The 15,312-nt window shown below is 34.5% G+C and overlaps 1 protein-coding gene across 1 annotated transcript in view; it reads right to left on the bottom strand.

Annotated features, from left to right (window-relative positions):
• Positions 1–15,312, bottom strand: part of GLCCI1 (glucocorticoid induced 1) — a gene marked incomplete at its 5' end in the record, with an annotated part of 93,209 nt that overhangs the window by 10,003 nt on the left and 67,894 nt on the right. Inside the window, 2 exons of the mRNA XM_004677118.1 lie at positions 5,495–5,705; positions 10,485–10,637. Of these exons, the coding sequence (XP_004677175.1) occupies positions 5,495–5,705; positions 10,485–10,637 (364 nt within the window). The remainder of the gene's footprint in view (positions 1–5,494; positions 5,706–10,484; positions 10,638–15,312) is intronic.

Genomic DNA, 15,312 nt, shown 5'->3' with positions numbered 1-15,312 from the left:
ATGTGGGTCACTTAAGGGGCAGGGATCTAGGGATCAAAGTTGCACTGAAGCTACAGCCACTAGCCTGCAGTGCTGAGCTTTAACCCATACAACCAGGGAGGGCCTCTTTCTCTTTGATTTCACTAGGAAATGCAAACTCCAGGGTTCCTTTCCCACCGGAGGCCAATCACTTAATTAGCATATTCTTAGTGTGGCTTTTCTTTTTTGTTGGGGAGGGAGTAGGGAGAGGAGGTTATCATACCCTTGGTGAACATTCAAAAACCTAATACATATAACAACTTAAAGAAAGAGACACTAGTGTTTTCAACACATCTGTAAAAACAAATCCTTTAAAAAATGAAAATAGCATGGAGAAAGACCTTAAAGGAATACTCCAAAAGCCTCTGCCAATTACTACTACATGGTAGGTAACACATTTGCTGAGGGTAAAACAAAGAGCACACTATGGTAAGGGCAAAGGTGAAAAAGGCTAAGAGACAGCCTAGAGATATTTGCAAATAGTGCTAAAAGGTTTGTTCACAGGAATAAGATGTCAGAATCTTTTGCAAAAATCTGCCCAGGGCCAATCCTGAACTCAAGTCGGTTTATATGCCTTAGCACTGCTGGAAAAACACCATCCACATAACATACATTGTTCCTGTGGGAAAATATATTTAGGTCCCAACTAAACATTTTATGAACACTTAGAATACAATTCTCAGTAGTTAGTTGGCTTCTATAGAATGGTTCAGTTGATTTCAAGATTAGAATAATGTTTCCGTAATTTTGCAAAATTGCCTAACTTTGTAACAACTACATAAGTGAATTGTGCCAAAGATTAATATAAGTGGTAGAATGAAGTACAGATTTTTCAGCCTGTCCAACCCCAGTCTGGCTACCATTAGGTAACATTGGCAGAGTTGCTGAAATAACTAATGATTTTGATACTGCCATCTGTTTTATATAAATGACAATTTTTCTCTGTTGCAGAGTACTAAAATATTTGTTCGCCAGCATCTCTTTCAGGGTCTGAACTAACAAAGGTGTTCCTAAGGGCCTGTGTGTACCTATCTAGGTGTGTAAGGAAGTATGGCCTAGCTCCTCCACCAAAGAACAGGTCATCTGCAGTAACTGCAGAATGTAGAGGAACTCTAAATCCTTGCTAAGAGACCATACATTTACAAGTATCAAGTCTGTCTTCACAGTTAATAATGCAAACCTATTAGAAATCTACAGACTGCCTATTTTTACTTTACTAGAAATTTAAAGAAACAAAAGACTTTATTGTGGAAAAAATACAAAAGTTAACATAGGAAAAAACAAAACAAAACAAAACAAAAAAACTACCCAGAATTTGGCCCTAACACAAAAGTATTAGTCAGAGAATATTTTGTAGTTGATATAACATATGTAGGTTTCAGAAGCTGTTAAATTGACAACTCCCTTCTTCATGCCTTTAGTTTGTTTATATTCCTTCTTCCTATCAGATTATAAATTCCTTAAAGCTATATCACATCTCATTCATTGCTTTCTCCACATTCTAAGGGAGTACCTAACATACAGCATACACTCAGTGTTTTTTTTTATTTGAACTGTAAGTATAAACTCAATTGAAATACATGAACCTCCACTCCCAATCCTAAAATAAGTGCATGTGCAAGTATACATTCACATGTAAAAGATACATACTATTTTAATTTCACCTCACTAAGATGGTAGTTGATTTATTTTTAAGAACTAGAAACAACACACTGTAATAGAAGGTCATGTATTTTGCCAAGGAACAGTAGCATTAACCTAATCACACAGTATCACCTTAAAGCTCAACAGAGTCAGTATGTTAAGAACTCATGTTGTGAGGCCTTACTACTCAAACTGAGGTCATTTTACAGAAAACATTAAAAGTATTTGAATTATTATGAGATTTCCAGAACTTCTAAAGATTTAAAAAAAAAATCACTATTAGTGATATCCAACATTATGTAATATATGTCTATAAAGTACCAAGAGTTGTGCTGAACACTTTGCTACAATATATCATTTAACCTCAATAATGATAGTAGGTAGGTACAATAATCCCATTAGATTAATAGATATTTTTAAACTATTAGTTAAAAAATGTTGCCCTTAGAAATTATCTGGATCAATGTTCTCATTTTACATTAAAAGTAGAAACCAGGGCCCTCCCTGGTGGCGCAGCGGGTTAAAGCACAGCACTGAGAAGCTAAAGCCACTTCTGCATGAGTTCGATTCCCGTCTGCCCTGGAGGTGACCACATGGCGCGGCAGACCTCTCCTGACCTGCCCACTGCTCCCCTCAGCAGTGTACTTTGTCAATCTGCCTGTTCTGTTCCCCACTCTGTCTCTGGTGAAACCTCTTGCCACCCCTGAGCCTCTGGCCTGTACCCCAGTTCTGTATGCACAAATAAATAAATCTTAAAAAAAAAAAAAAAAAAAAAGTAGAAACCATGAGAGATAGATTTTTTTTTTTTATGTAGGCAATGGCTGATCCAGAATAAAAGAGCACATGGAAAATGTACAAAAAATAGGTAAGGCTTAGCAAAAGGTCTAATTTGTCTAATAAATCAAAGAAATGGTCAGAATTCACATTATTACACTATTTCAATGAGATATCTGTACTCCCATGTTCAATACCACATTATTCATAAAAGCCAGGACATGGAAACAACCTAAGTAAACAATGATTTTAAACAAAAGGATGTATAATGAAATCAAGTCTGTAAAGAACATTGTTTTGTTCACTTTTGGCTGGTTTCCAACCTCCCCATCCCCCCGGTCAATATTATATAACAAAACACATGAACATGCAAGAACATTATTTAACCAAGAGAAAGACTATCATTTCCAACAGCATGAATGAAGCTTGAGGCCATTCTGCTAAGTGAAGCAGGTCAGAAAAACAATGTACTATCTCAATGACGCTCACAGAAACAGAGGGTGTCATGGTGGTCTCCAAGGGCTAATGAAAAGGGGGGGGGGCATTTGTCTAAAGGTACAAAGTTCCAGTTAGAAGATAAAAAAGTTCCAAGGATCTAAGCTAGACCATGGTGACTCTAGTTGACAGCACTGAATTACATATTGAAAGTTTCCCTGAGAGTGGAACTCTTATTTTCTTAACATAATAACAACAACAAAATATATTAGGGAAAAGATGTGTTAACTAACCTTACTGTGATAGACATTTCACACTATATATGGGTATCAAGTTATCACATTGTATACTTTAATGTGACATATAAAATATTTGTCAAAAATGCTGTAAAAGATAATTCAGATTATTAGATAATTGTCAGATACTAGGCCAGAGAGGTTTCGGCTAAGTGGTTGAGAAAAGTGAATGTTTGCATTTTTTCCTTATGAAACTGGGGAGCTAACAAGTAATAGTAATGATAATTTTTATAGCAGTAGCTATCATTTATTGAATCCTTGAGAATTAATGCAAATTTTATGCTTCAAACTTTATAGGATTCAAATGTGTTCTAGTGTATGGAAACCAGCATGCTGCTCATAGCTTCTGTGTTAGAATGTCTGCTGCAAAGACATTGTAGCAGTCACGTGAGTGTATCTTCTTCTAATAAAACAAATCAAGAATAGATGGGGAAAAAGAGATAGTAAAGTACACTGCTTTCAAACATGGGAGGGAAGTGAGCACCTCTTCTGAACTGCAGAGATCACATTTTATCTGACTCATATATTCCCTTCGAGGTCCTGAAGACAACCTCATAATCAGTTAACCAAAATGGAATTCATCTATCATCTTGCTAATACATTTTCTCATCTCTCAAATAGCCACAATATTAAAACCTTGAAAAAACCCCAAAACTTCAGAATTAATTACCTAAACTTTGTCACCATCATTTTTACTTTTTATTTTAACCCAACTGCAAGTCCTAGTAAGCAAAAGGAGACTTTTAATCAAACTTAACTCTTCTGCTGATATAAGAAAGAATCCAGGTTTTGAAATCAATTGACCTGTTTCACTATCACTTGTGTAGTCTAAAACAAGTCACTATTTAAAATTTAACATCTCCAAACAAACTCTCCTACATGAAGCAAGGTGTTTTCTTGTTTGTTCTACTGTGAAACACCCATAGTAAAAAGTGTAAGGAAATGATCAAAGGTGTTTGCCTCAATGAAATAAAAATTTCCTGATCTGACATTCCATCAAATGGACTTTTCCAATTCAAAGCAAAGAGATACCTAATGTACCACCTACGATACATTCTTAATTGAGAAAGAATGTTCACATGGCTTTCAATAATGAAAAGTGAAAGGAGAGAACTGTTGAGATCCACCCACAAACATAAAAATGGAGGACTTCCTTTTTAACATCTCAGCAGAATTAAACATAACAATGAGGGGACAAAGATACAAAAGAATAGACACTGTACACTCCATTTCTATGAAATCCAGTAACAGGGAAAAAGTAGATTATGATTTAGTGAGGAAGAATGGTGGTTACTTGCAGGTGGTGAGCAGGACACTGTCTGGGAAGTGGGCAGAGGGAGATTCTTGGATGTTAAAAAAGGTCTGTATCTTGAATTAGTATCTTCATGAGTGTATAGATATGTAAAAGTTCCTTGGGCTGAGCACTAAGACTTGGGTACTTTACATGAAGTAATTCCTTAAAACAAATAAATGGAAGGGGGAAGGGGTGTTGAAATCAGAATAGGGACCAAAAAAAAAAAAAAATTCTGAGTCAGAAACCAGAAACTAACTTTCCTGTTTTTACTTTTTGCCACCTATGATCTACTTCTTTATGGTGAAAAGTAACAAATGTGTTGTAAGTTCAGTAATTTTTTTTTTTTAAGTAGTAGCAGAGGAGATTAGGGTGGACAGTCATGTTCTTTTCTGCATCTAAGTCTGAGGGTACCAGAAGTGGAAGAGAGGACAGCTGCTGCCAGGTGCCTCACGCAAAGGCAGGAGAAACTGAAGAGACAACTTTAGGCTTGAAGAAATCCCAGAGGTCTGCCTCTTCTACTGGTGTTAGTTAAGAATTTATCTGCATACCATAATAAAACCCCTCATGTCTTGTACGTTCTTAGTAAACTTTATCTCCTTGTTTACTAAAAATATACTCACTCTTTCAACAGAACGTTTAGAAATTATTTCCTCCAAAATCAGTATGATTACAAAGTCTAGCTTGAGACACAAGAACTACAAACTCTACAGGAACCACCATTAGCAGCTCTGGGCAATACCAAAGAAAATCCTGTGTGTTTTAGGATGCCAAGCAGTACGCACGCCTTTTCATTGCTTTCATTAGCTGTTTAGAACCGTGCGCTGTGCTTCTCTGACACATTTATGGAAGATGTTTGTAAGAGTCACAAAGAAGGGGGTAGGTGAAACCAATGAGCAAACAACCCTAGAGTAACCAAGCCTTTCCAATCCCACCATTCAACAAAAGAAAAAAAGTGATGGAATGGCCTAAGACAAAGAAAGTATAATGAACAAGGCCCTAAACAAACCCTTGAAGTGGACGGTTTCATTCTCACCTTTATCGCGATCGTAGAGTAAATCTTCTGTTGAGCAGGGGCTGCCATCATGGGATTCCGGGGGGCAAAACGGGGAAACGCAGGGTGAGTGACTGCTGCAGCTACTGCTGCGCTCCTGGACAGAGGGCGTCTGCGTGTCGATGCTGCGTGTGCTGCTGCTGCGGTAATGTGCAGGCAGGGGGGCTCTCCGGCCATCCGGAATATCCAAAGGCTGCAAGAGGACCCTCAGTCAGTACGCACACTTGGCCCACATGGAAAGCCCATGGCATTTCCCTTGATTTCATATTTTACTACTATTTCAACCGTAACTGAATTTGTAGAAAATGCTGGTATCAATCTTGCACCTTTCTACACATTCCCTTTACAAAGGCAAAGTTGGTTTCAAACTCCACATCAGTTTGGTTTCAAAAATATTATGGCTAAATTGTCTTAAAGATTCCCTAGCTCTCTGCATTTACTGGTAGGTTAGCACTGGCCAGTGCTTGTTTTAAAACTATTCCTACTGCCCAACACTGTGTCTGGCACCTACCAGACGTTCAATAAACAACATTTGCGAATGAAACGGTCACAGCACTGGAGGAATCACTTGGACTTGCTACTAAGAAAGGGGAAATCTCATATTCACAGGTATAGACTGCTATTCCTTTCCACTTTGATTTTCTAGAGGATAAGAACAGTCATCTTTTCTGTTTGCTTTGTAAATAACCCAACATTTCAATGAAGAGGTTCACTGTATTAGCACTCAATGGAGCTTATTAACAACTCAAAATTCTACTAATTTGGAATCTGAGTAGGACTATTCATAATTTTGCTTACTTCTAATGTGAATGTTTTGAGTGGCAAAATAAGAAATAAAAATGAAACTGTAGTATGGCAGCAAAGCGCCCCTCATACTGGATCCTTTCTCTCTTTTCTGCTATAAAGATAGACTTTTCTCTTTAGTTTCTTCATTTGTGTGCTAACAAAGTAAAATCAACAAAATAAAATCCTGTACATTAAATTCTTAAGTCATCTAATACAGTCTTTGTTTTTATGTAGATAATATTGCAAAATGCTGAGGGGAAGAACTAGTATGTTTTTTGTTTACAACTTATTTCACTCTTCACTGTTCTTACTATGAGTTTTGTTATTTCAAGAGTTTTTTTAAAAATGTAGGAGGAAAAATAATGTAAGATAAAATTAGGCAAAATTTAAAATGTATCAACTTTCTCTGTAACACACAAGAGAAGGTTGAAGTCTGTAACAGTAAAATTAAAAACTTGTAATGTTGTTAAACCAAAACTAAGCAATCTTCACAACCTGACAATTACCACTCCATTGTAAAGAGAATATTCAACTATTTGAGTATTAGTAAATTTTATAGAGAGACAAATTTAAAAAAGTAAGACATCAATTAGGAAAGAAATACTGTTTCTATATATACTCCCAAAGGAGTATAACTTGATCAAACACTAAGGAGTATAACTTGATCAAACACTAAGAAATGCTATTTTACTTTCACTTAAGTCAATGTATATTTAATTACAACTCTGCATTAATGCTCAGAATGAACAAAGAAGAAAATCACTAGCATAGGTTTGTGGTTTTATTCTGGACAAAATTATATGACGGTATGAGATAGAGGCTCATAGGGGAACCCTTAAAGAACAATCATCCTGGAAAATTATTTGAGGGCTTCATAACAGAAGTATTATTTAAAAGACTGATATTCAAGTCAGGGAAAATAGTTCTGTAAAGTGTCAATGTTGACAATCAGTAAAAGCATTATCAGTTTGTTGCTATAAAGGAGTTTGTGAGTTTGAACTATTCTTGTCCTACTTGATAAAAACATTTTCTCTCTTTTTTCCATTTCTTAATCTATAAATGGAAAAATATATTTTTATTCCTCCATTTTTTAACCAACAACTTCTTCTGTTGGGGAGGGGTTAGAAAAATTATAATAACATTATATTTGCACAAAACAACAATGGAGAACATAAAGGCTTGGAGCATGGATATATTTATTTGATGGGACAATTTTTTAAGCTACTGGCAGATTCATAATGATGACATTTTGATTTATAAAAAAATTTAAATGTATTTAATCATAATTCTAAAAATTATCATTTTGTTGGAAGGTTGTATGGTACCTTAGAAAAATTTTAAAAAGGCTACTATGAACTTAGAATATGACATTCAAAAGTAGAACTATGTTAGTTTTATATTCTATATATAGTTTTGCTTTGCATGTCACTAGCAAATAAATGACTGATTATCTTACCCTCAAAAAGCTAGAACAATTTCACTTCCTTACACTACTATTCTTAAATATGTTTAAAGGAAATACGTAAAGGGAAATATTTTAATGTAAACAGCTAAGTGCTGGTGTAATTTACAAAGGGTTTATGACATAATAGATGTAAAATAATTATTTAACATGAAATATTTAGGGAGAGTAAAGCGGCACAACCTTTTGGGCATGATTAATTAGCAATATTCATTAAAAATTTAAATTATATATCTGACCAGCAATTTCACTACCAGGAAATTTGTCTGCAAGAGTACATGTTTTTTTAAAGCACTGATTATGATTAACAAAAATTGAAATATCCATCAACAGAGGACTGGCAAATGATGGTGCAATCATAACAATGCTTCACTACACACTAGTATACACTAGGAAGGATGTTTAAGAACTGAAAAATGCTCACATCTGCAAAGCAATTTGGAAGTAAGTTGTAATTTTTTATTTTACAAATACAGAATTGAACTATTGGATTTGGAGATGTAATTCAAAAAACTGTATTATTTGAAGAACTCAGATATTTTAAATATTTTAGTTCTGAAAAGATAAGAGATAAGTAAGCCAAAGTCCACTTTCTTTTGTTGAGTATACCTTAAAATGTGGTTTACCCAAAAGACACAAAAACACTGATTTCAAAAAGATACCTGCACCCCCATGTTTATTGCTATTTTATTTACAATTGGTAAGGCATGGAAACAGCCCGAATGCCCAGAAGTAGATGACTGGATTTAAAAGATGTGGTACATATACACAATGGAATATTATTGAGCAACCAAAAAAATAAACACACACCTTTTGCAGCAACATGGATGGAACAGGAAAAGATCAGGCTTAGTGAAATAAGCCAGAAAGAAAAGGAAAAAAACTAGATGGTTTCATTCATAGCAGGAGTATAACGGATTAGGTGAGAAAATGAGAATAATAATGAACAGCTATAAACCAGAGACATTTTATGGGGGTGGAGTGGGGAGTGGGATCAAAAACAGTGGGGGGAGGGAAATGCACTGGACTATGGTGATGGTACATGGGTTATTTGGTGATGGGACGCCCACAGGGATAACAAATGAGATTGAAAAAATGCACAAAATGATGTAAAATAAACTATTATATTATTTTTAAAAAATGTGGTCAAACATAGGTTTGTCCTATCTGCAGTAGTGTCCAGATTTCTTTTCTGGGATGAAGTAATTTACAAAATATTTCTGATTAATTTAAAATAATTAATTTTGATTAAATATGAGGATGCTAAAACTATGAAGCTCTTACAAGAAAACACAAGAATAAATTGTTGATTTTGGATTAGGCAATGGTATGTATATCAGCAAACCTTATTATACACACATACACACATACATACATGCACACACACTTTTTTTTTTATTGTGGTTACACTGACTTACAACACTGTATATGATTTAGAGATACAGGATCACACACTCTGGATGTATGTCACACACCACACCATCATCAAGGCACCAGCAGTCCTCCACCCAACAGCTTCCACCATGAACCCTTTTTCTTTACTTTACTCCCCAAGTCCTACTCCCACTGGCAACTGAGACCATGGTTTCTCAGATAAAATATTCTGAAATTACAAATACAAAAAATAAAACAAATTGAGCTTCATAAAAATGAAAAATGTTTTAAAGGACATCAGGAAAGTAAAAAGATAACCCAAAGAATGGGAGATATTTTCAATTATATATCTGACAAGAAGATTTTATTGAGAAAATAAAGAACTTTATAAAGAATTTTTAGAGTTCAATAATAAAAAAGAAAGTTTTTAAAATGGGGCAAAGGCAATTCTCCAAAGAAAATACATAAATGACCAACAGCACATAAGGAAATACAAATTAATACCATAATGAGACACCACTTCCCACCCACTGAATGGCCACAGTCAAAAAGACAGATAACTACAAGTGTTGACAAAGATGTACAGAAAGCAAAATCTTCATACATTTGATGGGAATATAAAATGGCAGTGTAGCCACTTTGTAAAACCAATCTGGCTGTTTCTCAAAGGATAAATAGCTATCATGGCAGTAATTCTTACATAAACAAAAGAAATGAAAACATTATATTCATCTGAAAACTTGCATACAACTTTCATAGCAGCATTATTGATAACAGCCCCAAAGTAGAAAGAATCCAAATGTCATCAGTTGATGACATTTCATACAATTGAGTATTATTTGGCAATAAAAATTAATGAAAAACTAATATATGTTTACAGGTGCATCTTAAAAATCATTATGCTAACTGAAAAAAAAAGCAGTTACAAATGCCACACATTGCATGATTACATTAATTTTCTTTAATTTTTAAAATTATTTTTTAAATAAATTTTTTACTGATTTACCACTGGTACACATGCATGATTACATTTATATGAACTATCAGTAACAGACAAATCCATAGACAAAGTAAGTATATAAGTGGAGGCATTGGAGGAAAATGAGAGTTAACTGCTAAAAAGTAATGGAGTTTCCTCTTGAGATGATAAAAATGCTGTAAAAGCTATTGCAATGATGCTTGCACAACTCTGGGCATGTGGTTAATAAAACCACTGATTTGTACTTTTTTAAATGGACAAATTGTATGATAAGTGAATTATATTCAATTAAGCTGTTATAAGAAAAGTACATTTGAGATAGCTGTTCACAACATTAAAGAACATGATTCAAGCATCCCATGTAAACTTACCTTGGACACTTCCTCCTTCCCATTATTTTCTCTAATGAATACCTTTTCTAGCTCAGGACTTATTCCTTCTACATTGCAGGGCACACGTGAAACAGATGATTTTGGCACTGATATATTTGACAGTGGCATAGGGACTGATCTTGATCCAGTTGCCTAGAACACAGAAGAAAAAGTAGTACCAAACTGGTCAAAGAAATCAAGAACTAGAGTATCGTAAACGTTCTAATCAAAATTCACTGAGCAGAGTTACTCTGATATTTTCAATTACAATATATATTCAAATACACAAAGAAACATAGTTTCCAAGAGATAGCAAGTAGACTCAAAATAGTACTTTATGTAAAAATATAACTACAAAATGTGCACACTTTTTTAACAGAATGGCGGACAAAATCGTCCACATAGCTGAAATTTCCCCTTTTTTGTTTTTACCGAAAAAGCATAGCTGAAATCAGGTAAATTAAGTGTACCATGTGACTCTAGTTCTCTGTGTGATTATGTGCATAAAGATTGGTTTCCTGCACTTTGTCAATTGTCTTCTATTAGTTTTCATTTTCAATTTTGTCAAGTATTTAAGGAAGTCTACTGAATTACTAAGTAATGTGACGAAACTACAATATTAAGTTCAACAACTTTTATTTAACAACCTTAAGGGTGTAGTCAAAGTCCTTTGGAATTTTTAAAAATTAACCACCTGCCATAGCTGTCCAGAGGAGTGACAAAAAGATAAGCCCTTTGATGCTAAAGGAACTTAAACAACAGAGAGCGGTTAAAAATAAAGACTAATGAGATAAAAATAAAAATAATATATGATCTATTGTATTCTGAATGACTGAAGTAGGCATATATGATTCATAAAGAGCTGAACTGCCAATCACTGATTTAACACATGAATAATAGTGCCAAATATTCAGTGCTATTTTCAGTAATATTTTGCTCCTGTCATCTGCAAACTGTTGCCTGCTAATGTGCTTTGTCTCTGACTGATGTGCAAGCTTTTTTTCATTTTAAAGTTATAACTCTGCCATATATTTGGTGTTTACTTTAGCAGCAAATATTTTTTTCAATACCTTTACATTTTTTATATTTAAAGTTAACCTATCATAATTTATTTTTATGTACAATGTGAGGTAGTATTTTTCCCCAAAGAACAATCAAACTGTCCTGACATTTCTTTATGACTTCTATATTTAATTTCTTTGAGCTGTTATCTGAGAATCCCTATACAGAAAGATACTTTGTTATAATTTTCTAGAACATTTTGGTCCCTTGTGGGAAAAACCTTCCAAGTTTTCCATTAATTGGTATAGTTTTTCTGTACAACCTTTGAAAACAACTTTCCAAGTAACAAAACAATTCCCTTTAAATATGTATATTAATTTTAGTACCCAACTATTTGAAAAAATATTACTTTTTTATAAATTACAAAGATGTTAAGACATTCTACTTATGCATGTATTTTATATTTCATATCCTCAATAATATCTTAAGTTTACATATTTCATTTAATTCTGGGTACTTTTTTCATCATATGTTCTGACATGTTATTGCTACTTGTAACATAATACATGTTTTTGGTCTCTACCCCGACTTCTTGTAATTCTTGTAATTTCTTGAGTTATGGGGTACTGAGAGTGTCTTTTATTCTAATATTGGGTTTTTGACCCAAATTCTGATACAGAGCCCCTAAATCTCAGTCATTTCTTGTGATAAGTCTGAAAGTCTGTTGTAATGAGGAAACTGTAGCTTCCTTCAGAATGGCACTAATTACCAAAAAGACCAAGTTATGATTAGAAGTTTGGAACTTTCATGCCTAGCCCCCATCCTCTGCAGAGGGGAGAAGGGCTGGAGACTGAGTTAATGATAACCAGTCATGCCTATGTGATGAAACCTCCATAAAATCTCTGACTTATGAGTTCAGAGAGCTTTCAGGTTATTGAGCACAGCCCAGTTGACACACTCCAACTCTTGTCCTGCTATACTTCATCTTATGTATCTCTTCATCTGACTTTTCATCTGTAGCCTTCATAGGCATCTGGAAATCTTATTTTCTTGAGTTCTGTGAGACATTACAGCAAATTACTGAACCTAAAGAAGGGGCTGTAGGAATTCCTTCTTTACATTAGTGACAAGTCTGGATAATAATGTCAGAACTATAATTAATGTTGGGAGGGGAACAGGAAAGTTTTATGAGACTGAGCTGTTAATCTGTGGAGTCTGTGCTAATTCTAGTAGTCTTATAATGGAATAGTAGGATACCCTGTGTTTGGAGAGTTGAGGGGTTGTTTGGTGTGGGAAAATCCTATGCACGTATGGTATCAGAAGCATTGAGAGGAAATGGTAGTTTACTAGAATTAAGAGAAAACTATTGGTTTTTATAAATTCATATTTTATTATCTCATTAAGTTCTTGGCTTTCTTTTTATTATGAAAAATTCAAATGATAAACATAAGTAAACAATAGCATAATGAGTCCTCTGGAATGCATCTTCCATGCTCAAAAAGATCATTCTTGTTGCATCAAAAATCATTGTTCTTTGAGTATTTTAAAGCACATTCTAAACTGATTTCACCTATGAATATTTTGGTGTTATAGCAAAGCATAATTATTTTCACACAATATGAACAATTCAAAGTAATCTGGAACAAGTGTAGAAGACTTTTTTGTTAAGTCAAGACATCAACAGATCTATCAATACTATAAGTGCACTGGGTTCTTACAGAAGAAGAACTGAAATAAACAGAGTAAGAATAGTATATTAATTCAATTTGATTAAATGGAAAAAGCAAGGCATATATAAAATTTTTCTTGAGAGGTCTGAGGTTTGCCAATTTCATGCTTATTTTACAGCTTTGATGAAGCATAAGTGGCATAAAATAAAGCCTTCCCATTTTAACTATGCAATTCATTGAGCTTTGTAAATGTATGGTCACATAACTATCAATATAATAGCACCCAACTATTAATATAATCACAAGTTTCCTTTTGTCATCTTCTGAAATGCCCTAAAGTCTTTGTACAATCTCTACTACCCCTAACACTTTTTCGTCTTCCTTGTCAAGATTTAGTGTAACAAATCATATAGTATGTCACCATTGGTTTTGGAGGTCTTTCACTTAACATGATGTTTCTGAGATTCAACCATGTTGCGGTAAGTATCACTAGTTTCCTCCTCTTAACTACTAACTAGTGTTACATTGTATGAGTGTGGATATAAATATCCATTCACTAGTTGATGTGTTATTTCCATCATTTGACTACTATGAAAAATGCCTCTACAAAAACACTGATGAATAAGTTTTTGTGTCGACATGTTTTATTTATTTATTTAAAGATTTATTTATTTGTGCATATAAAAACAGAGCGGGAGCCTAACAGGCAGATCATCAAAATACACTGCTGAGGGGAGCAGCTGGTGGGTTAGGAGAAGTTTGCTGCAAAATGTGGATCACCTCCTGGGCAGGTGGGGATCAAACTAATGTGGAAGTGACTTTAGCTTCTTTAGTGCTGTGCTTTAACAAGCTGCGCTACCAGGAAGGGCCCGACACGTTTTATTTTTTTATGAATAAATTGAAAGAATATCTATAGATTTCTCAGATCTGTAAATCTGAGAACTTCAGGCTTAATGGCCAATGTATGTTCAACTTTTAAATAAAATACTAAATGGTTTTCCAAGGTGATTGGATATCCTGTGTGCCTACCAGCAAAAAGTAGTAGTTATTCTAGTTCTATGTTCTTATTAACACTGTCTTTCCTTTAGGTAGTCGTTTCAGTTATGTACTCAGATTTTCTAAATGTGCAATAATATGAGATGTAAATAGTGGTAACTCTTACTGCTCTGTTTGGAGCCTCTAAATAACTGACAAAGTAACAACCATAATTATAGACATCTATGACTTCATTTTAATTTTAACAGAGATGCTTCTAATTTTGTTGTTGTTGTTGTTGTTAGGATCTCATATTTACAGGAAGTCACATTGGGAAGTATCTTATTTTAAAATTGTATAATATATATGACACTGATATTTATCAAATGTTAAGTGGCATCTACATGAACCTTCACGTCAACAAATAAACCATTCCTATATTTGTGAAACAACCCTCCTTGAAATTGTTTAACACATTACTGGGTTTTCTTCTGTTACATTAACGTCTTCTCTACTAAGACATACATTAACACTTGTCCACAGTTGCTTAAAAAGCAAGTAAGACAGAATTTTAGCCTACACCAGCATCATCCTTGAAATGGCAACACTTGATTGGGTCTGTTATTCAAAAATTATATAAGGTCAACCCCCCAAAAAACTTTATTTAATGAATAGTAATAATTTGATGAAACTGAAGATTTAATTTTTAAAAATATTCTGACTTTCCCTGGTGGCAAAATGGGTTAAAGCACAGCACTATGAAGCTACTGCAGCCACTGAAGCAAAAGTTCCTTCCCCAGCTCCAGAGGCGACCTACATAGTTTGACAGAGCTCTCCTGACCCGCCCACTGCTCCCCTCAGCAGTGTATTTCAGTCAGTCTGCCTGTTCTGCTCCTCACTTAGTCTCTGCTGAATCCTTTCACCCTCTACCCCTAGTACCTCTGGCCATAGTATCCCATTTCTGCATGCATGCATAAATAAATCTTTTCTATTTTTTTTTAAATATAATCGTATTTTTACATCATTCTGTGCATTTTTTCATCCCATTTGTTATCCCCGTGGGCTTTCCATCACCAAATCACCCTTGTGCCATCACCATAGTCCAGTGCATTTCCCTCCCCCCACTGTTTTTGATCCCATTCCCCACTCCATCCCCATAAAATGTCTCTGGTATATAGCTG

Source organism: Condylura cristata, unplaced genomic scaffold, assembly GCF_000260355.1.
Source record: "Condylura cristata isolate star-nosed mole 26May11 unplaced genomic scaffold, ConCri1.0 scaffold00005, whole genome shotgun sequence".
Lineage (NCBI taxonomy): Eukaryota > Metazoa > Chordata > Mammalia > Eulipotyphla > Talpidae > Condylura > Condylura cristata.
Note: the sequence above shows the minus strand (reverse complement) of the source record. Positions and strands in the feature narration are given on the sequence as shown.